The sequence below is a fragment of the Myotis daubentonii genome, chromosome 16 (assembly GCF_963259705.1).
Source record: "Myotis daubentonii chromosome 16, mMyoDau2.1, whole genome shotgun sequence".
Taxonomy (NCBI): Eukaryota; Metazoa; Chordata; class Mammalia; order Chiroptera; family Vespertilionidae; genus Myotis; species Myotis daubentonii.
The window spans coordinates 21,006,268-21,029,062 of record NC_081855.1 but is presented as its reverse complement, the minus strand read 5'-3'; the positions used below and the strand labels follow the sequence as shown (position 1 = coordinate 21,029,062).

Here is a 22,795-nt window from a genome sequence, read left to right as displayed (position 1 = left end):
CCACTCCTACCACGGTAAGTGCCATCTCTGCACTCAAGCCTTCCCTCCTTCCTCTGCCCCAGTAAAGGTCATCTCTTTTCCTCTGAGCACTGGTCTGAACCCAATGGAGGGCCTTTTCACAGTCTATCGCAGAGTCTAGAACAGCCGTGGGCAAACTACGGCCCGCGGGCCGGATCCGGCCCATTTGAAATGAATAAAACTAAAAAAAAAAAAAAAAAAAGACCTTACCCTTTTATGTAATGATGTTTACTTTGAATTTATATTAGTTCACACAAACACTCCATCCATGCTTTTGTTCCGGCCCTCCGGTCCAGTTTAAGAACCCATTGTGGCCCTCGAGTCAAAAAGTTTGCCCACCCCTGGTCTAGAAGTTTGTGTCCCTCTGAAATCCCCTACCGGACTGTGAGCTCAAAGAGGACAACTTTCCCTCCTTACCACCTCCCCCAGGGCCCCATATTAGATGATGTTCAGAATCTATCTGTTGACTCATTGGATGGATGGATAGACCAATCAAGTGATCAATTGATAAATAGATGGAAGGACAGAGGGTAAGGATGAATGGGTATTCAGATGTATGGATGAGTGGCTGGGTCACTGAGAGAGGGCAGGTGATTGAATGGGTGGACAGAGAGGAGAGGAAGATGGGTTGCTGAGTGGTTGGGGTGGGTGGATAAATGGCAAATAGAAGGACAGATGGATGGAGGGGTATATAGATGAAGTAGGTAAGATAGACCTGCTTATTTATTTCCACTTTGTAACTAAGAAATCTGAAGCTTAGAAGGGGAATGGCTCCCCAGAGCCCCCCAGCAGTAATGGCCGAGCAGGGTGGGATCAAAACGAAGCCTGCTGTCACCTGCCTGCATCGCAGGCCAGTCCGGAGGGTCTAGCGGCCCACTCACCTCCTTCACAGAAATGCACATGGCCCAGATGAGCACGAACATCCTTCCCAGGAGCTGCAGCCACCCCATCTTGTGCGTCAGGGCCAGGGGGTGCGGCAGGGCCTGAGAAGAAGGGGGAGGAATGGATGGTGCAGGATGGGGGGTGAAGAGGGCAGGGGTAGTGCCCGCTCTGGAGGGACCTTGCAGAACCCTCAGCCTGGGCCAGAAGCCAGCAGGGAGCCCGATCTCTGTACAGGGCTAGAGGAGGAATGGCAGCCCCCACCCCTGCCTTCCCCACCCACGCTGGGAATCCAGATCTCCACAGCGAGGAACATGCTAACAGCCCTCACGCCTCCTTTCAGGAACCATCCATATTCAGACACTCACAGGACCTCATCACAGTCCTCAAATAAAGCTGAAACTCTGTGCCCGGGAAATGCATGGAAACTAAGGCCCAGAGTGGTGGGAAATCTTCTATAGGTGACCTACCCCGCCCCCTCACTGCCCCACTCCCGTATCCTGTGGCCCTCACATCAGAAACACACAATCAGCTCTAGATTTAGAGCCTGGGCTCTGGGTCTCCTAATTCTCTAGTTCTCCTCCCAACATGGGTCAGCCTGAGGCTGAGCACCTGGGGCTTAGCCCAGCTAAGCTCAGGAGACATATTCGGTTCCCTAGAAACTGTGGGGGACAACAATTAGGGAAGCCGAGGAAAATCTCGGTCTCTCTGAGCCTCCGTTTCCCCATCTGCACACGGGACGGCTCCAAGCTCCTGCAGCCCTGACCACCCCATTCCCACCCCACCCCCATCAAGGGGCCCACGTACCTCCTCCTCCCGGGGTCGGTAGTAAGAGATGAGCGTCAGGGTGATGTTGTAGAAGAAATAAAAGAAGAAGGACAGGAAGAACATGTACTTGGCAAACTTCTTCCACTTTATACGCAGCAGCGTGTGCAGGGGCTCCAGGGTCAGCATCTCATGCCGGTTCTGGGGGTACACACCACCGTCACCACGGAGACAGGCAGAGGAACCACATTCAAAGGCCCCCATTTCAAAGGAAGCGCTGAGACAGCGCTGCCCTGCAGAGGGCAGTCATTACGTCCAATGGGCTGGTTCGGCAGGAAATGTCAGGAGAGTAATTTCCAGCTCCCGGGGCTCCTTGCCAGTGGGGCCCAGGCGGCAGCCAAATGCCACAGGAGCTGAGCTCCCAGCAGGAGCGTCTGCTGCTCCGTGGGAAGCCAGGGCTGGGAGGGAGAAGGAGTGTGACTGGGGGTCTGGCTCCAACTTAGCTCCTCTTCACTGTGTAACCTTAGGAAAGCCCCTGAGCCTCTCTGGTCCTGCACCTCCTCATCTATACAACTGACATCAATCAAACTGCCCTGCCCTCTAGGCGGCCTGGAAGGTCCATGAAGAACCCAGACAAGGCAAGCTCTGGGAAGCATGATTCTTGATAGAATGTAAAGAGTGAAGATCCAGTCTTCTGCTTCATGTCCCCCCCAAAGCCAAAAACTTCTCACTGCTGATCCTCTCTCTTCCCCTCGCCGCCCCTTCTTGCCTCCTCCAGGGAGGCCTCCCTGATTGCCAGAACTATGCACTCCCTGTCCCTCACATGGGGCCATGTTTGAGGGAAAAGGGAATTATAAGCACGGCCATAGAGAATGAGTAGGGTGGTGGAGAAGAAGATCAACACCAGCCATCCCCACTCCCACCACCATATCCACACTGCCCAGGATTCTGGGGCCAGGAGACCCTCACCCAAGGAGCCCTGGGAACAAGTGAACCCCACACAGGCCCTGCCATATTGTGCCAATTCTGTCCATAAGGCAAAGAAGTGGGCGATTGCAGACATGTCCAGCTAGTGGTCTCCCCAGTGTCCCCAAAGCCCACCCTCCCCCCGTGCCCTTCCCCAGCCCCCTGGGAGACCCACATCAATGTTGGTATTGTAGACAATGATTTCCAGCACCGAGTTGTCTGTTGTGGTATCTACGTTGGTGAGGTCGTAGAGCGAGGATGATACGGGCCCATATGCCCAGTCGGTGAACTTCCTGGACAAGCTCCGGAGTCGCTTCTCCTTGATCTCACGACTGAGGATGTACTTCAGGATCTGGGGACAGGAAGTGGGACAACTGTCAGCCACAGGATGGAGCTTGGGGCCCAGAGAGCCAGGAAGAGGCTCTTAAAACCCAGTTCAGTGGAGAATCTGGGAACTAACAATTATGAGAGATAATTTCTGTTTGGCCTGGATCTGAGAAGAAACGAGAAGTTTTTCCAGCTTCCCCATCCCACCCTCAATCAAGACCTGCCAGCTGAGGCTCACTGCTCTGGCCAGACACACGGAGATGCAAGACACCAGCCTTACAGAAAGGCAGGGTACCCCCTCTAAGTCAGTGATCCTCGAATTCTGCTGCATATTAGGGCACTGGGGAACATTAAAAAGTCCCACTCCACCCTGGCTGGTTTGGCTCAGTGGATAGAGCATCGGCCTGAGGACTGAAGGGTCCCGGGTTCGATTCCGGTTGAGGGCACATACCTCAGTTGTAGGCTCAATCCCTGGCCTGGTTGGGAGGCTACCAATCAATGTGTCTCTATCACACTGATGTTTCTCTCTCTCTGTCTCTCCCCCTCCCACTCTCTCCAAAAACCTATATAATAAAAGCATAATATGCAAATCGACCATCCAGACAACCATCCAGGACCACACTATGACATCCACTGGCGCCAGGCCAGCCAAGGCAGGTGCAATATGATTGGTTGGGGGCCTGCCCATCGCCCCTTGATCACCCACAGAGGGAGGCCCAGGCCACTGACCCAAGGGCTGCAGCAGGTGGGCAGGGCCTCCCTCTGCCAGGGAAGCCCGGGTCCCAGGTGCCAGAAGGAAGCTGGTGCCCACAGCTGGGGGAAGGAAGGCCTACTCTTGCATGAATTTCGTGCATCGGGCCTCTAGTAAATAAACAAATACATACACAGTCCCACACTGCTGACTGACTCAATCCAAATCTCTGGAGGGAGCCCAGGCATCTGTAGGTTGTAAAGCTTCCTGGGTGGTTCCAAAGGGCAGGCCAGATGGGTAGCCTGCTCTCCAGCTCACTACTCCCCAAAAGCTGAGCTTTGGGGGGCACCCTAGTACCCTGGGGGCCAGGGCTTCCCAACGCACCAACCCAAGGCCCAAGAGGAGGGACCTGTTAAAGAGGACAGTGTCAGAGCCCTGATCTCACGTGAGACAGTGGGGTTCCCATCTCATCTCACGCGGGAGTCTTGTCTGCACAGCCCAGGCGGAGAGCTCCTAGGTGTAGTAGAACTCGGGAAGTATGTCTCAGCGCTGCGGCTGATGCAATGGTGTGAGCACATTCCACCATGACATGCTTCCTTGGCACACCAGGAAGTAGCAACGCCCGCCTGAACTAACTCCTAGAGCCACGTGCACAGTGCCCCAGACTTTCAGCCATTGGTTGCCTATAGCAACATGTCTCCCTCTGATAGGTCCCCTCATGCTATATATACCCCTGTAGTTCCACAATAAAACCGATCTGCGTCACTGAACCTGGTCCCCGGAGTCGTGCATGCAGAGGCCCTAGCGTGTTGGGGCTCCGTCGTCCTCACCCCCGAGGGACCCCTGCTTCACTAGGGACAGGACAGGTCTCCCCAAAGTCAGTGTCTGTGTCTTAAGCACAGAAACAGAGGAAGCGGGGGATGGGGGGGAAGGGGAAAGGGGGAAAGACACAATTCCTACTTTGTCAAAGCTGTTCTCCATTCCCTCCTCCCCCAACAAGACAATGAAAAGGTCCCTTGTGGGACCAGCCCTGACCACTGCGCCAGGACCCACGGCCCTCGGGGCACCCGCTCCCCACCCCCCACCTTGATCTCAGACCAAGCGTGGCTCCAGGCACCAGGAGATGTGAGCCCACCCCAGCTCGGGGCTCCACCAAGACTCCCGGGCAAGCCTCGAGTTTCACGGCCGCATCACAAGCACAAAGGCCAGAGCAGTCACGTGCTCTGCTGGGCTCTTGGCTCTGAGTTTCAACCTGAGGGGCAGGCTGGGATCTCTCCAGAGTCGGGACTAGCAGCCCATTGGCTCTGGACCCAGAGCAGCCATTCTGGGGCTCCTGTCCTTATGAGAAGCTAAAGGCCCCCAAGGGTCAGACACTCAGCCACACTCAGCACATGCCACCCAGGAATCCTCAGCCACAGGCATCTGAGATTGTGTCCTATAGCCTTGAGGCTCCCCCACTCTGGCCCCAGAGAGGGGGCTCCCAGGGCAGGAGATAGAAGAAGCACGGAGTATGAGGGACTGAACTCCAGAGGGCGGGCCCGCACACTGCATCTCAGTGGCTCTGTGTGGTCACCAGAACAAACCCAGCTGGGGCCACAACTGCACTTACGAACCTAAGAAGTTCCCCTGCCGAGGTGTGGCCTATGGGGCCCCAGGCTGGCAGATGGTAGAGTGCCTCCTGCCCTCCCACCTGCCCCCAAGCCCCACCTCGGCCTTGCCCATCTTGGCGGCCAGCTGCAGCGGGGTGAGGCCGTCATTGTTGCGCATGGTCTCCAGCTCCCAGTTGCCACTCCTCAGCAAGATCATGTCATACATGCGCTTAACGAAGTCATTCTGTGTCTTAAAGTCTTCGGCCACCGTCACCAGCGCATGTAGGATGTTGTTGCCCCGTGAGTCCTGCGAGGTGATGTCTGTCTGCTCGTTCTCCATCAGCAGCTGCACGATCTCGGGCTGGTTGGTACATGCTGCCAAGGCAAGGGGTGTCTCGCCTGGGGAAGGGAGAACACTGGGGCTCAGTTCTCTCATGGAACAGAGTGGTGTTCCCCAGGTCCCAGGACTGAAGCCCATATCCTGACCAGCTCAGTAGGATTGACCCCTGAGGCTTCCTGTCCCTCTCCCCAGTCCCCTTGTATGGGAAGAAACTGAAGCTAGATCATTGCAATAACCCCTTTTATTAAACACACCAGGCATTTTCCTACCTCAGGGCCTTTGCACAGGCTGTTCCCTCTACCTTTAATGCTGTTTCTCAGATATCTGCATCACTCCCTCCCTCACTTCCTTCAAGTCCTTGTTCAAATGTCACCTTTTCAATGGGTCACCCTAACTGTCCCATTTAAAATTGAACTCGCCCTAGCTGGTTTGGCTCAATGGATAGAACATCAGCCTGCAGACTAAAGGGTCCCGGGTTCGATTCCAGTCAAGGGCACATGCCTGGGTTGCAGGCTTGATCCCTAGTAGGGGATGTGCAGGAGGCAGCCAATCAATGATTCTCTCTCATCGTTGATGTTTCTATCTCTCTTTCCCCCTCCCTTCCTCTCTGAAATCATAAAAATAAATAAAATTGAAATCCACCTCCTTCCTGCCCTAGAACTCGGTTTCCACTTCTCCTGCTTTACTTGTTGTTTTTTGATGGCATTTTTCATTTTCTAACATGTTAATTAACGTTATTTACTGTGTTTATTATTGATGTTCTCTTTCCCATCTAGAATGTAAGTTCCATGAGGGGAGGGACCTTGGTTTTGCTCATTGATACATTTCAAACATCTAGAACAGTACCTTCTGTATACTGTACAGTGAGTGCTCGAGAAATATTCAAGAACGAAGGCAGGTGACTCACACCTGGTCACACCGCAAGCCTGGGGCAGAACCAGGACGGGATAGCAGGTCTCCTGCGGCTCACCTCCCAAACTCCGTCCTGTTCCCTTTCTTCATCCCACCCCCCAAATGTTCCCCAACACCGGCGTCAGCCAGACCTGATACTGGGCAACGGACTGGACAAGACCTGCCCTCAAGGCCACCCAGACCCATCTAGCCCGGCTGATGCAGGAACCACCCAGAAGAGGAAACAGGTCAGTGTTTGTCAGTCAGTCAGGGCTGGGTGGGGCGAGAAGCCAGGTTGACTACAGGACAATTGTACCAGGACAATTCTTGGTGTGACGGAGCTGTTTGTTTCCTGCCCTAGCCTGGCGGTATGCATTTGTGGACAGTGGGAGACTTTTCATGCTCTCACTGTTGACTCCGCTTGCAGTCCTGAGGACTGAGCACAGGGCACAGGCTGAGCGGGCAGCCAGGACGCCCACACCAGTCCTCCTACACTGGGCCGCTCATTCCCCCGCCCAGAGCCTGCTCTGCGCCTGGGACCCAGGGCTCTGCTTGCTCTCCCTCCCGGGGGTGCCTTCTTAGACTCTCCCCGACTGCAGGCTCGCCACCTCCCAGCCCGCCCTCTCTCTGGCCCAATTCAGAAGGGTCGCCCCTGCCCCCACACTGGACCAGGTTCTGCTCTCGGGACAGCTCAGAGCCGGCCTCCAGCCCCCAGCCCCTAGCGCCTCTGGGGGCCGAGTCTGTGCGGCGGCCCCTCCCTCCGCCCTCCTTCCGGACCCCGAGCCCCAGCCCCAGCCCGGCGGCGGCACCCACCGAAGTAGAAGCCCTCGTGCTGGTACTTGGGGTTGAAGAAGACCCCCTTGGCGTGGGCGTTGACGTCGGCGCCGGCTGCGATGAGCAGCGCTGTGATGTCCCGCTGCCGCCGCTCGATGGCGATATTCAGCGCCGTCTGCCCTGCGGACAGGGTGGGGTGGGGTGGGGGTCGGGGGCTGCTCAGGGCTGAGACCCTGGTGACACCCTGCCTGGCCTCCTTCCCACCCTCCACGGAACTGTGGCGAAGTAAGCCGCCTGTCTGGTGTTGGTGCCAGCTGGGGGCACAGTGCCCGCGGGATGCAGTTTTGCTTCTCCTTCCGCAGCAGCGCAGTCTCGCTACCACCCAGGAGGGGGCGCTCCACGACCAGGGCAGGGGCTCTGCATCCAGTCCCCGCGCTGAGGGCCTTCCCAGAGTGGCTTATGTAGACCCAATCGGGTAAGTTTAAACAAGGCTGGTGGGGCCAGCTCAAGGCCTGCTAAGCCGGGTGAACCTTAGAACCTGAGCCTAAGTGCCAGGGAGTCAGCAGGTGTGGAAGCAGGGAAGTGACATGACCCGAGTTTGGGGTTTAGGACGTGTGCATTTTTTCTGGCTGCAAAACTGGAGGAGGTCTTAACAAGATCCCAGACTTATGTGGAACTCTGCTGGTGGAGCCAAGAACCCTAAGAGAAAGAGCCCTCAGGTGGTCTGTGGGGCTTGGGGAAGTAGGGGTGTCTGGCCTGGGAGCTGGGTGACTGGTGCTGGTGACTGAGGCACGGAACAGGGCTCAGGAGCAGGGAGGTGGAGAAGGGACATTAACCCTGTTGGTAGAGCCTTCAGAACCCTCCCGTGTGTGTGTGTGTGTGTGTGTGTGTGTGTGTGTGTGTGTGTGTTGGGGGGCAGGGGCTGTATCTCAGAATGTCCCACCAGAAACAGTATTTCCCAAAGAGCTGCTGTCTTGCCAGGCATAAAAATAAATTCCTGGTGGGTTAAAGAACTAAGCTTTTTTTTTTTTAATTGGAAAATTTGTTTATAACTAACCCTTTGGTACAGAAAACCTTCTTAAGCAAGATCCAAAATGTAGAAACCATAAATAAAAAACTGACATGTTTGCTTACATAAAAATTAAATATTTCTGTATTTTGAAAGACATCTTAAAGAAAGTTGAAAGGCAACTGGTAGGCCAGGGAAAATATTTGAGACATATAAAAGAGACCATGTATTTTTTTTAAAGTCCATAATATATTAAGAGCTCTGCAAATCAATAAAAAGACAAACAACCTAAAAGGAAACAAGAAAAGAATATTAAGAACCCCTCAGAGAAGAAAATACACATGGGCAATAAAGAAACTGAAAGATATTCAGAATCACTGGTAATCAGGAAAATGAAAATTTGAACCTAATGAGTTAAAGACTTTTTTAAAAAGGATTAGTGAAGAGTATGGAGAAGGAGTACCTTTGTATTCTTTTGTGAGGGGAGAGTGAAGTAATACTTTTTGGTGGCAAATTTGTCAAGCATTCTAATTTTTTTTTTTTTTTTTTTTAGAGAGAGAGAGAGGAAGGGAGAGGGAGAGAAAGATAGAAACATGAGTGTGAGAGCAAAACATAGATTGGCTGCCTTCTGCACGCCCTTTACCAGGGATTGAGCCCGAAACTCAAGCATGTGCCCTGACTAGAAGTCGAACCAGCAACCTTTCAGTGCACAGGATGGCACCCAATCAATTGAGCCACACTGGCCGGGGCAGTAACCATTCTAATTTTAATGTGCATGCCTCTGGACCCAGAAAGGCCAGTTCACAGTCTTTCCCTAAGACTCGTGTTCACTGTGCACAAGGTCATAGAGAAGAGTGTGCATCGAGACGTTCTCATAACAAAATATTGGAAACGACCTGGATGTCTGTCCACGGGAAAAGGGTGAAATTAGCCACAGCACAGTTATACTCAGACTAAGCAGGCAAAGAGGAGGCAGACTTTCATATTCTGGCATGAGAAGGTGTCAAAGATGTATAGTTAACCCCCAAAAGGCAAGTTGTAGAACAGTACAACTTATTTATCACTGCTCTGCGTTAAATAAGTAGGTAAATGAATAAATAGTTATCTCTTTGTATGTGCACATACACACATATGTCAAAAACCTAGGAACGTCCTCAAAGCATACACCCCATACTAATCATCTCTGGAGAAGAGAGTGAGAAACAAGCGAAGCGTTCCTCTTTAACTTAATTAAAATATTCGAATGTTTTACAATGAAATTCTATTCACGTACTATTTATGCAATTAAAAATAAATTGCTATGCTGAATCTCACTGATGAATATCTAGAGGTTCATTATGCTAATATTTCAAATGTATGCTTAAATTTTTCAATAAAAAATTTAATTAAATTGCTTTTTTAAAAGTAAGTCCCTGAAGGCCTCTGATAAAATGCTAAAAATAATATTTTAAAAGATGTCATTGTATCCTCTTAGCAGTATAGAGAGGAAATATCAGCCTCTGCCAGATGGGGAAACTGAGGCTCAGAAAGGCCAGTTGATGCCCAAGGTAAGGAAAAGTGCTACTGTTGCAGTCCCTGGTGCAAGAAGTGCCTAGAACAGGGGAGGGAAGGTATCAGCAGCTACCATCAGGAGGAAGAGTAGGGGAGAGGGTTGTGTCTGGGTAGACAGGGGTAAATGGTTCTTCCCACCATGCAGAGAAAGACTGGGTGCCCACAGCCCCCCACCAACCCACCAGCAAGACATAGATTCATGACAGAAGGAAAGGACAAGGGGAGGCTGAGAAAGGAGAGAGGCAGGATTTGCAGCCAGGACAGCAAAGCCTTAATAGAGACACTAATCTTCATGTAGTCACTCATTCAAAACGTATTTATTAAGGACCTCTGATGTGAGACCCCGAGGGCATCAGAGGATCCACTATGGGGAAGGCAAAGTCCATCCCTGCCCTCAAGGAGAACATGCTGCTAGAAGTAGGAGTCTGTACGTCCCTACAAGACTGACAAGAAGAAAAGAGGGCCTGAAAAGGGAGACGATTCAGGACAGAGAAGCTTGAGGCACTGGCCTAACCCTCCTTGGCTACAGGGCTAGTATCAACTCCCGAGTGACAGGCTGAAACATTATATAGCGCATTCCCTTTCTCTCTTTGCTGTGGCTACCAGGGAACTCAATGTGCAGTTCTGCACTCAGTTGCAACAATATTCCCTGACTTTCCTCTCTTCCAAATTGATAGCTTTTAGTTTTTCATAATCCTTGACTTGTTTTATGTAACAAAAACTCTTATGAAACTGTGCAGAGTTTAAATAAATAAATAATGACTTTATCCCATGAGAAAAGGTAAGGGCCCAACCTAGACTCCCACCTGCAAAAAGCTGAGAAGCTTCGTGCCCCTGGCATTTCAGTAAGGCAGCATCCGTAATCCTTGAGCCCAACATTTTTGCCACAAGCATCTCATTAGATCCTAACGGGATGTTTACTGACTCCAAAGATTCAAATGAGGATCCACCTTACTGATTATTCACAACATATTTCCTGGGCAGGGAAACACTACCCCAGGGGGTCTCCTTGCTCCTCCCTGGTCCATCTGAGAGAGAAACCACAAAATTGAGACCCAACTGGGGCAGTTGATAATAATGACAGTGATGACACTAATAGTTGCCATGTGTTGGCCCCGCCCTGCTCTCTACCCTCATCTCCAGCTTTCTTTCTCCATCACTCCAATGTACCTAGTTCCTTCCTATCTCGAGCCAGTGCCCTTGCCTTGGTCTGGATCCCTCTCATCAGACAGACCTCGGGTCAAAGGTCACCTCTCTGACCATCCGCCCTAAAGTTGCCCATCCCCGGTTACTTTCGGTCACATTAACCTCTTTCATTTTATTTTCAAAGCATTTTCCATATAAAATTACCTTCTGTAGAGCCATGGCCTTCATCTGTCATGTTCGCCACTGCACCCCGGTGCCAAAAACAATGCCTGGCATGTGGTCGGTGCTCAAAATTATTTGCCAAATGAAGGAAGGAAGAGTGCCGAGTGCCACGCCATGAGCTTTGGGCTTTCAATGATCTGTGTGGCCTGGCCGTCACCCACTGTCTGCACACCCCTCCCCCAGGCAGGTACCTTCGTAGGCCTCCTCGGTATACTCGGCGTTGATGAACCTGCCCAGAATGTCGTTCTCATCGGCAAAGGCGAGCAGGATCCGCACGATCTCCTTGGTGTTAGGGTTGATGTTCAGCAAGGCCTTCATCAGGCAGGTCTTCCCTGTGTCTGAGGCCGTCAGCTTGTGCATGAGGAAGTCTGCCGGCGAGATCACAGGGTGGAGCTGCAGGAGGGGCCCAGAGGAGGGGAGCCCAGGGTGTGGGAGCTGCAGCCTCAGACCTCAAGACCTTGTGCATGGCCCCTGCTAGCCTCCCGGAGCCTACACACCCCACTCTCCAGCTCCTTTGCTGGCTCCTCCCTCCCAGAGGCCCAGGAGAGCCTCATCTTTCATTCTTTGGCTTCTTCACCCTCTCCCTGGCAGGAGGCAATCTTACCAGTACCCATGGCTTCCCACTGTCTAGAAGTAGACAAACATCCTGAAGTCTCCAGCCTGCCCCTCCTGGTAGCTGACAAATAGAGCTCAACGACTCGCCCTAAACTGCTACTCCCCTAGTCCCCTCGACAGCTTGGGCTCCACCATCCACCAAGTCACCAATGGCACCACCCGACTCCTTCCTCTCCCTCACTGCCCACGTCCTTGCATCCTGCCAGCATCGCCGCCTGAATGCTGTTCCCCTCCCTCAGCCCTCCGCTGGGGTCCTAACTCCACCTGGACAGCAGCCTCCTCCAGCTTCACCCCCATCCTCCAGGCAGTAGCCAGAACATGACCCTCACCTGTCTAAACCCCTCCATGGCTCCCCATTGCCCGCAGAGTCAGGCTCAAAGCCCCTAACCCAGCACTCAAGGCTCCTCACACGCCAGCCCCACGGGTCGGTGGGAGGGAAGGTGGACAGCAGGAGCCAAGCAGGGACCCCAGCCCCGCACCCTCTGCCAGGGCCTGGCACTGACCGGGCACGTCCAGGTTGCGGCGCCTCTTGCAAAGCTCCTGCAGCTCCACCAGCAGCTGCACCAGCTCCTCCACGCAGCCCTCGGACACAGCCGCAAAGAGGCACTTCTTCAGCCGCTTCTTTTTCCGCCTCTGCTCTTCTTTGGCCAGGTTTGCACTGAGGCCAGAAAAGGTTTCCAACTCACCGCACGTGCACCCCCACCCCTACCCTCCCTTCGTTTCCCACCAGAGCTGCCGTGCCTACAGGACACTGCACCCCCAACATCTCCGCGTGCTGTCACAGTGCCTAGGAACCCCTCCATTCGCACTCCAGGCCCCTGGGATCCAAGGCATCTACGCAGTCTCCCCTTCTAATCCAAATGCAACCACATTTATCAAAATGCCTATTTGGATACACACAGTAATGAATAGGAAGGGTGCCTGTAATTACCTTGAAAGTATGGGATTAGGGGAAGGAACATTTCATTTTCATGTTTTGTGTTGTTTGAATGTTTTTATCTACCCCTCCCCGCCCCCACACTCCAAATAGGCAACCATGGTAACGCGTTGACAGGTATCCTTTGTGTGTGTGTGTTCTTGCAAAACGTACACTTGTTTGGTGTTTCCCCACCATCCTCCAGGCCATAGGCAGACCATGCATTTTAAATTTGCATACATGGTATTGCATGAAGTTCCCCTTGCGCTGCCTGCTGTAATGGATGGGTATTACTTTTACAGCTTCTCAAGTGTAACACTCCCCTCCCCCAGTAAATTTCCTACCCATCACAGCCATGGGCCCCGGCATTTGTCCCCGGCCCCAAGAATGGCGGCTTCTTTCTCTTTCCTCAGGGTCCCAGTGCCTGTCCTCCCGGCATCTGCCTGGTGGGCACTGGGAGGAGGGGAGGGCAGGCTCACCTGGGGCTGTTGGGATTGGATGGGGTCTCTGTCGCATCATCCTGAGGGGATTGCGGGGAGTCCATGTCATCACAGTTGCCAGAGAGGCTGGAGGGGAGAGGGAAGAGACGGAAAGGGGGTGACTTTAAAGACGAACCATGTTAGCACGCCTCAACCAGGCCCGGCCATTGGCCCAGGGCCAGTCACTGCCATCCTCTGGAGCGGAGGGCCAGCCGGGGCAGGGGGCTGGGCAGCGGGTGGTACTCACCACTGCCGGATGTTGGAATCCATCGGCTTGGAGAAGATGGGGGGAGAGGTCTTGGCGACTGTGGGGTTGGGCTCAAACCCTTCAATCTCCAGGAAGAAGTGCGCGCTAGGGGGACAACCAAGCAAGGCCATTAGAGCGGGGGCAGGGCCTTTCCCCCTGCGGGTCCTGCAACCCTGCTGCCAAGGGTGTGGCCCACTCCACCAGCTCCATGCTGGACTCCGGGCCTCACAGCAGCCCTGAGAGGTGGGTATTGTCCTCTCACCCGCATTTCATAGGTGGGCATGTGGAGGCTCTGAGGTCACACAGCTGGTAGGTGGCAGAGCCTGGATTTAAAGCTGCTCTGGGTGACTTCTCACTAGAAACACTGGCTGGATGAATCCAGTGGTCTCTGCTGGGGTGGCCTGCCACCTAAGGGGGGTTTTCCTGTCTGCAGCTGCCTCCAGGTGCAAAGGACTCAGCAGGGATGGGGAACATGCCAATGGGAGCTAATTCCTCCATCCCCACCCCTTAGCCCCCATTGCCCCGCCCACCTCAGGCCTGAAGCTGAACCTTCCGGAGAAGTCCCAAGAGCCTGAGATGTACAGGGGCCTATCTTGGCGTTACACTGGCTGCTCAGGTACAGTCCCCACCCCACCTTCTATCATCTCTCATGCTGGGAATCCTTGTCAGGAAGGAAAATTCAGGAAAGCACTTTGGAAGTGGAGGTGAGGAGCAGTGGAGGGTGAGGGAGGGGCCCGCCTTCAGACACACCCACAAATGCAGACACGCATGCTCTCAGAACCCACAATTACACTCAGAGACATGCCTTCTCATGACAACCTGGATGGTGAGGATCAGGCTGAGGATGACCTCGGTGGCAGCAACACCCCACCCATGGCCGCTGCAGTGCAAGTGCTGGCTGTGCCCTGGCTCCGTGCCCTGGCCTGGACTGGGCCTCCTGACCAGGTGGCCTCTCTCCTAAGCATCTTTGCTGCTTGCCTCCCTCCCAGGCCCAGAGGATCAATACCCAAGACCACAGAAGAGCTCCCAAAGTACAGTCCCAGTCATACCAAGCTCAAGGGAGGAGAGCAGAGGAGGGATGGTGGGCCCATTCTACAGAAGGGGGAACCAAGGCCCAGCATGGAGAAGCCACTCATCCACAGTCACCCCTGAGCATAAAAGCCAAGTTAGTCAGAGAACCTGACTCCTCACGTCCAGCCTCGGGCTCATGCCACTCTCCATGCTGCTCTGCTCTCCCCTCAGCCCTCCGGGTCTGCTTCCCACTAAACCAGCTCCAGGAATTAGCTGCAGAGGGAGGCACCCAACACAGCTACCCCTGGGGTGGGGCAGGCAGGAAGGAGACCCAGGCCGAGCCTGGGGGATCCCTCTCCTCTCCTCTCCTCCAGCCACAGACAAGCCTAGAAGGCTCAACTAATCCAGAAATGGGCATAAGTGGGGTGGGGGCAGTGTCGGCTGATACATTGGCCCTCACCTTCCTGTCTCCTGCCCACCAAGAGGAACCTTCTGGCCTGACCTAAAATCAGATCCTCTTCCAAAAGAGAAGACAAAGGAAGGAGTAAACCCCTGGCTGGGATCCTAAGGCCTGGGTTCTATTCTGGCTCTGCCTCTGCCTCTGCCTCTGCCTCTGCCTCCTATGTGACCCCAGGTGGTCTCTTGCCATCGCAGGGCCAAGTGTCCTCACCTGGGTAGAGAATGGCCGGGTCAGGTGACCCCTCAGGGCTTGGAGTCTGGATCAGGAGAACGCTGGGGTAATCACTTATGGACTGTCCAGGTGAAATGGGCATCAGAGGTCATCGAGTCCAAGCACCATTCCCCTGCCCCCTGCAGTGCCCCCACAATAGCCACCCCAAAGCTATCCCTGCCTGTCTGGGCTCCTCAGCAGTACATTTACTCAACAAATATTTGTTGAGCACCTACAATGTGCCAGGCACTGTTCTAGGAACTGGGAATATAGTGGTGAACACTTGTGCAAAATCTCTCTCCTCACAGAGTTACTGTTCTAGTGGGTTGGCCGAAACTGGCTCCAATGATCAGACCAGGGCACAGCACAATGAGGCCATTGCTTTTCTTTTTTAATTGACTTTTAGAAAGGAGGGGAGAGGGATAAAGAGATAGAAACATTGATTAGAGAGAAACATCGATTGCCTGCCTCCTACAAGCCTCCCACCAGGGATCAGGCCCGCAACTCAGGTATATTCCCTGCCTAGGAATCAAAGTGGCGACCTCTTGGTTCATGGGCCAACGCTTAACCACTGGGCAACACCAACCAGGCAGCCATTGCTTTCCTTGATCTAAATAATGCACTGTCCTTCAGCTACAAGTTTCTCAGTGCAGAAACTACAGTTGTTTTATCCTTGATTCACCAGAACCCAACACTGGTCCTGACACTCAGAAGAAACTAAATGGATGAACAGGGAGATGAATAGGCAATGAGTGAAAGATAAATGAATGAAAAGAAGAATGGCTGGTGGAATAGATGGACAGATGAGTGGATGAATGAATAGATGGATAGATGCTGAATTCATGAATGGATGAAAGGGAGGGAGTGAGGAAGGGAGGGAGGAAAAAGGAAGGAAGGAAGGAAAAGGAAAGGAAAGGAAAATGGAAGGAGGGAAGAAAGGAAGGAAGGTAGTTAAAAAGGAAGGGAGGAAGGAAAGAAGGAAGGAAGGAAGGAAGGAAGGAAGGAAGGAAGGAAGGAAGGAAGGAAGGAAGGAAGGGAAGGAGGCTGAGGACTTAGTTGGGTGCATAAGTATGTGAATAGAGAGACTGGTGAGCTGGACTAATAAGCAAACAGACCAACACAACCTTACCCTGCAAATGCTGTTTGGAGGTTGCAACCCTCAAGTGACTCCCACTAGGCTCTCAGTTGCCCAAAGTCCTCACCTCTCATTCTCAGTTTTACACAAGAAGCTGGGGAGAAGTCCTTTGGCTCTCCTCCACTCCTCCTCCTTCTCAGGGCCTCCTCCCAGAGCCCACAGGGGTCTTAAGAACGGTCCAGAAAAACAAATCATGAAAGTATCTATCCACTCCAGGCCTTGAGACTGAGGGCCCGAGGGCAGGGAAGGAGTGTGTCCTCATCTCCCCGCCGTGAGGTGTTCTCACTGATGCTGAGGGACTGTGCTGAGCCAACAGGCTGCTTACTCATCAACCCACCCACCCCTCTCCTTGTCTTGCCTGCTCCTTCACTGACTCACCCACTTACTCCATAACTATGAGTATGCTCTGCATAGGAAACCTGGGGGCAGGAAGGGAAGAGATGACCTCTCGAGAGGCGCTGACCTCAGAGATCTCAACCAGAGCTAAGACATTGTCCTAATAACTAACTGTGCTACCTGTTCAGAGAGACTATAGGAGCTCAGGGGAGGAGAAGGTCCTCCCAGTTGAGGACAGGGATGGGGAAGGTTCTGTGATCTGTTGGGTGAGATTTGGGCAGGATCTTGAAATGGGCCTGTGGTTTGGGAAAAGCCCTGGAAGCAGAAAGAGCAGCATGAGAGAAGCACCTGGAAGGGAGGTAGGGGCTGTGTCTGAGAAAGGAAGTCTTTGGGGGCTTGGAAGGAGAGTGGTAAGAGCCAGGATCTAACTCCTGGGAGCTGCTGGACCATGAAGGCCTGTCCCAGGCCTATCCTACCTGCACCGCACATGCCACCTCTCACCCTCCATCACGAGCAGATGGCAAGGTCTTGTGACATCCTGGCTCCTGATCTGCAGCAGGTGCTGCTTGCTTATTTCTACCTTTGGCCCAGACCAAAGGGCACCACCTGGATGTTGTTAACACAGGTGAGCAGGCAGCTCTGCATTATTTCTCCTGCATTTCTGCCTCTTTGAAGGCAAAGAGCTACTCCCTCAAGCAGCCCCAGGGCTAGGGAGGAGCCTGTCTCCCTGCTTTGTCCCAATAAATGCCCAAGCGCTCTGAGCGCCAGGAGGCCAACTCCTCCACAGCCTTTATCAGCCTCATCGCTGTCCCTGGGCATCACCTTGCCCAGTAAGATGGTCACCGTGCCAGCTACTCACGGGAGTGGCATGCTGGTTCAGGAAAAAATCTCTCCCCGATCTACATTTCCTGATGCCTTCAATTCCACCACTTAGTTCATATTTCCTGAGTGGTCACAATTGCCATCTTTATTTACATATAATTTTTCTTTTTTTTCTTTCTAGACCTGAGGAGCTCTATCCTCAGTTCTGAGGGAGATGCCCACATTTTCAGGGTCTTGGGAGAAGCCGGCACACATAACGGCTCTTAAAAGGCCTTCCAGAAGGAGAAGGGGCCACCACGTCCTGAGGAAAAGGTGACATCCCACACCCAGGCCCTTGGCTGATTAAGGCCGTAGGCAGAGCGGAACCTAGAGTTAAGTTCACGAACAGGCATGGGCTCAAAATCACAGCTTGACTGCTGGAAGAACCTGGGATTTTCCTGAAAACCTGTCCTCAATCCTGAGACTCAAACCTCCTCTGGGAACATGAGAGGGAGGGGGAGGGGAAGAGAGGCAGGAGGGTGATGGTTTGGGGCTTGGCTCAAGGATCTCTCTGCTCTTACTCAGACAAGCCCACCGAGATCCAAGCCGCCCCATGATCCTACTGAGACCTGTCTGATCTCCATGTCTGACCTCCGAATTTTCTCTCCTGTGCTCCCGGATGGAGCTTCCATCTGGATGTCCCATGGGCACCTCTCAGCCAACATTTCACACCTGAACTTGGCTTATTCCCCCTGACCTTGCCCCTTCTCCTCTGACATGCCCATCCGAGATGGTCCCATCATCCCTCCAGGTCCCCCCATCAGAAGAAGGGGATGTCTTTTGTTCCTCATTCTCCCTCCCCTTCCATAGTTGATCCCGCGGACCCCACGATCATAATACCTCTCTGATCGGTCCCCTTTTCTCTACCCCTAACCACCCAGGCTCAGACCTCACCGCCTGCACTTCCCAACAGTCTCTCCTCCAATCCGTCATCCATGCAGATCACCCAGAGTATCCTTTCCAAAATGCAAATTTCTCCATGCCCTTCCTTTCACACCAAACCCTCTATGGCTCCCCACTTAGTTTTGTCCACTCTCCTTAACCCACCACCAAGGCCCAGCCCCAATGGAACTCATCTCCTCAAATTCCCCCACCCACCCAGCACTTCAACCACATGGGACTCCTCACTGGTCCCTGCCCCAGACCTGATACATAGAAGACCTCAGTGATTATTACTCCAACCAATATAAGGGAAAGCACCAAGCTCACCTCTGGCCAAGAGTGGGCCTGGGACAGGGGCAGAGTAGGCAAGGCAAATGGGCCAGCCTAGACCAGTCAGCCCACCCCAGGGCCAGGGGAAGCACAGCTGGGGTGGAGGAGGGGCATTCAGGTTTGAGGGGCAACAAATAGGCCGAGGGGGTCAGGGGACAACAGTGGAGGCAGCTCAGGGGCCAGGTGTGACCCTGGAGAAGTACTTTCCCTGCTCCATGTTCCCAACTGGGAAGTGGTCAAAACATCCTAGCCCTGCCCCGTTCCCAAGGGCCCTGTGGAGTGTTGATGACAATGAAGCTCAAGGTTACAAAAATACTATCAATGCCAACATGTGCTGGACACTGACTGCGGGTCAGGCACCGGGCTGAGTACTTGGATGGCACGATCCCAATTAACCATCATCCTACGCGTCGGTGCCATTGCTGGTGTCCCCATTACACAGGTGGCGTTAGGGTGAGGGACCTGGCTGGGCACACAATGGATGTGCATGAAAATAGTACCCAGTATGGGGTCCCGACCACCTGTAATGTCCACCCACCTTTTTCCCCTTGTCTCCAGATGGCTCCAGCAATCCCTTACCTTCCCCAGGAGTCTTCCTAACGATTCCTGCCCCAGTGCCCCTGACACCTCCCTGATGATTCCAGTCACACTGACCTCCCGGCTCGGCCCCCTGAGTCTACGCCATGGTTTCCCCGCCCACCCGGTTATACTTGGTTGGGCACCAGGCCACCGCAGATGAGGCTGAACCTCTCCGGTCCGGCCCACACACCACCCAGGCCCAAGCCTCCCCGTCCTACCTCTTCTTAGTGGGGGTGATCTCCGCTGGCCGCTTCTCCTGTAGGACGACTTGGTTCCCACTGGTGACGGTGGCTTTTCTGCCCATGAGGGGCACCATCTCCTTGGGGTGGGCATTCATGGCTAGAACACAATCACAGCACAGATGCTCGGGTTGACTCAGGGGCATGGAGGAGCTTTGGGGGCTTCAGACTCCCTGGGGCCCTTGTTTATACCCCTAGGATGGGGAGCTCACTCGCTCCCTTCCCAGGCCACCAACCGCTCTCAGGGACAGGGAGACTGTCCCTGAAGCTGCCCCTGCCCCCTGCTCCCTGCCCCCTGCCCCCTGCCCCCTGCTCCCTACTCCCTGCTTCCTGCCCCCTGCCCCCTGCTCCCTGCCCCCTGCCCCCTGCTCCCTGCCCCCTGCTCCCTGCTCCCTGCTCCCTGCCCCCTGCCCCCTGCTCCCTGCTCCCTGCTCCCTACTCCCTGCCCCCTGCTCCCTGCCCCCTGCCCCCTGCTCCCTGCTCCCTGCTCCCTGCTCCCTGCTCCAGCCCCCTGCCCCCTGCTCCCTGCTCCCTGCTCCCTGCTCCCTACTCCCTGCCCCCTGCCCCCTGCCCCCTGCCCTCTGCCCCCTGCTTCCTGCTCCCTGCCCCCTGCTCTCTGCCCCCTGCCCCCTGCCCCCTGCTCCCTGCTCCCTGCTCCCTACCCCCTGCTCCCTGCCCCCTGCTCCAGCCCCCTGCTCATGTCCAGCCCCGCCAATCTCTGGGTAGCTTGCTGAGAATAAGCTCTGCTTTATCTTATTTGTTTGTTAGTTTGTTTGTCCGTCCTCACCCGAAGATGTTTTTCCATTGATTTTTTTTAGACAGAGTGGAAGGGAGGGAGGGAGGGATGGAGGAGAGAGAGAGAGAGAGAAACATCGATGTGAGAGACACATCGACTGGTCGCCTCCAGCTCGTGCTCCGACCAAGGCTGGGAATCAAATCTGCAACTCAGGTACATTCCCTTGACAGGAAATCGAACCCGAGACCCTTTGGTCTGTAGGCCAGTGCGCTAACCACTGAGAAACACCAGCCAGGCCAAATGCTGTTTTCTCAATGCTCATCTCGGATTTTGTGTTCAGAGCTCTCCGTGACAGAATAGGACTTGTAACCTCCTTTGCTCTAGACCAGCGGTTCTCAATCTGTGGGTCGCGACCTCTTTGAGGGTCGAACGACCCTTTCACGGGGGTTGCCTAAGACCATTGGAAAACACATATATAATTACATATTGTTTTTGTGATTAATCACTACGCTTTAATTATGTTCAATTTGTAACAATGAAATTGGGGGTCACCACAACATGAGGAACTGTATTAGGAAGTTTGAGAACCGCTGCTCTAGACACTGTGCTCCTAATGACACAGCTTCAGCCCCCCCTGGTTTCTGGATTTCTCAGCACCTGGTGGTCTCTGTAGCTCACACACTGACCAGCTCTCTCTTGCCCACACAAAGCACAGTGCAACCAGCCTTGTGTCTGTCTGTTCGCGTGGAGGGAGCAACTGAGGAGGCGGCCTCTCCGTCCAGACCTGCTTTATTGACAGTGTGGCTGGATTGCGCGCTGGTGGGAGGGAGATGCTGGAAAGAGGGGCCGATGCATCTTCTAAGGAGACTGGAGGAAGGACAATGCCAAGGCCAGGGGTCAAAAAGTTGAGCGAGTGGTAAGGAGCTGGTGTGGTTGTTCATGGGGAGCCCCGATAGCAAGAGGCTTGGGAGCAGGTTGGGTCAAGTTGTGAGGACCTGGACGCCAGCCAGGTGCTGTGGCAGAGCCCCAGGGCAGCGGGGGACATGGGAAGGCCCCGGGTTACATAGGAGACAGCCACCTTGGAGAGAGCAGGCTGCGTGTGGGACGGGGAGACCAGAGGCGCGGGCCAGGGGAGGCTGCTGTGGGGGCCATCAGGATGGGAAGGGTGGGCTGGCCATGGGAAAGGGTTGTGTGGACAGGAGGTGACTCTGTAGTTAACGGGGGCCATTCTCAGCTCGAGCAGCACTGAGGGAACTCCCTCGGAGTCAGGGAGGTGGGGGTGAGGGACAGGTTTCTGTAAGAGCCCCGTTGGGCGGAGTGGAACCGGGGCCACTGGTGATCCTGCCCCAAAGAAGAGAGAGCTTCCTGGAGGAGGTGTCTGGAGCAGGCTGTCGTCAGACTGGAGTGCGGTTTACAAATGTCACAGCCCCTACACACACACACACACACACACACACACACACACACACTAAAGGTGAGCAACCTGGGGAGAGGAGGAGTCTTCACCGACGCCTTTGGCCAGGAGTGTGGGCATCTCGGGGCAGGGAGCCGGAGGAAGCGCCTCAAGGCCAGCCAGGTGCAGCAGCCCATTGAGAGACCATTGTAAGCGGCCAGAGGCATGGAAGTGAAGGCCAAGTATAAAGAAGAGGGGTGAAAGGCCTGTTTCTCACGCCTCCTCAGCCTCTGTTTTCTACTCTGAGAAATGGGCTGAATGGTCCCCAAGGGCCCTGTATCTCTCTGCATGCAGCCGTCTGCTCCATCCTCTCTGCCCTGGGCCCGCCCATGGGTGTGGGCAGCACTGGGCAGCTGGGCAAAGTGGCTCAGGAAAACTCGGACTGGGACATCGGCAGCTGTCATTAGCTCCCTGAGTCACCCGGGAGGCCCTGCGTTCTCACCAGCCAGACTCTCTCGATGCCGCAGCATCCCTCTCTCTGGATCAGGCTTCCACCTGGGAGGTGGGAGGCTGTGTCTCCCCAGCCCGGGCACTGTCCACAGGCCCAGGGAGCCCCACGCCTCTGGCCCGGCACCTGTGGAATGAAGGCCTGGGCCCTGTCCCTCTCCGCTCAGAGCCGCCTCCCCCATCCTGAAGTCCCATCACTCCTGCCCACAGAGCCGCAGCCCTGGGCCTGCTGGAAAGACAGGCGCCTCATCTTGGCCCCGGGAGCTGTGAGGTTCTCCCTCCCCAGATCCCCGGCCCTCGGCGAAAGGCTCCTGGCTCCATCAGACCCTGTGCCCTGGCACACGCCCCAGGGCCAAGCGCTCAGCCGGAGCCTGGCTTTGTTCCCCCTGCTAGAGGCTCACACTCCCTCCAACACTCGCCTGAGGCCTAGCAACAAAGGGTGGACATGGCCCAGAGGACCCCTTAGGCCCTCTCGCTGGGGTCCCCCTGGACTCCCCCGGGCTTTGAAGGGCACTGGCTGCCTGTGTGGCCACTCACCTGGTGAGGTCGGGTGGCGGTGGCTGCCCTTGCTCTGAGATCACCGCATGCCCGGGGCCCAAGGCCCCCCGGTGGGGCACTGGCTGAGGCGGCGGGAGGCTCTCATCACAGGTAGAGAGATGGCTGGAATGAGGCTTCAGAGGCAGAACTGGCT

At 54.6% G+C, this 22,795-nt stretch overlaps 1 protein-coding gene and 1 long non-coding RNA gene across 5 annotated transcripts in view; one reads left to right on the top strand and one right to left on the bottom strand.

Annotated features, from left to right (window-relative positions):
* TRPV3 (transient receptor potential cation channel subfamily V member 3) overlaps positions 1–22,795 on the bottom strand; it is a 35,400-nt gene extending 12,605 nt beyond the window's left edge. For all 4 annotated transcript variants that reach the window (XM_059669090.1, XM_059669091.1, XM_059669092.1 and 1 more), the window contains exons 1-11: positions 22,642–22,795; positions 19,448–19,568; positions 13,426–13,530; positions 13,179–13,265; positions 12,287–12,441; positions 11,360–11,536; positions 7,280–7,420; positions 5,354–5,634; positions 2,804–2,980; positions 1,705–1,863; positions 900–1,001 (exon numbers count right to left, since the gene is read on the bottom strand). In XM_059669090.1, coding sequence (XP_059525073.1) covers positions 900–1,001; positions 1,705–1,863; positions 2,804–2,980; positions 5,354–5,634; positions 7,280–7,420; positions 11,360–11,536; positions 12,287–12,441; positions 13,179–13,265; positions 13,426–13,530; positions 19,448–19,566 — 1,503 coding nt within the window. In that variant the 5' untranslated portion in view covers positions 19,567–19,568; positions 22,642–22,795. The remainder of the gene's footprint in view (positions 1–899; positions 1,002–1,704; positions 1,864–2,803; positions 2,981–5,353; positions 5,635–7,279; positions 7,421–11,359; positions 11,537–12,286; positions 12,442–13,178; positions 13,266–13,425; positions 13,531–19,447; positions 19,569–22,641) is intronic.
* On the top strand, positions 6,510–11,486 carry LOC132218210 (uncharacterized). Its single transcript, XR_009449105.1, has 3 exons — positions 6,510–6,714; positions 9,724–9,796; positions 11,352–11,486. It is a non-coding gene; the product is annotated as an uncharacterized LOC132218210 (long non-coding RNA).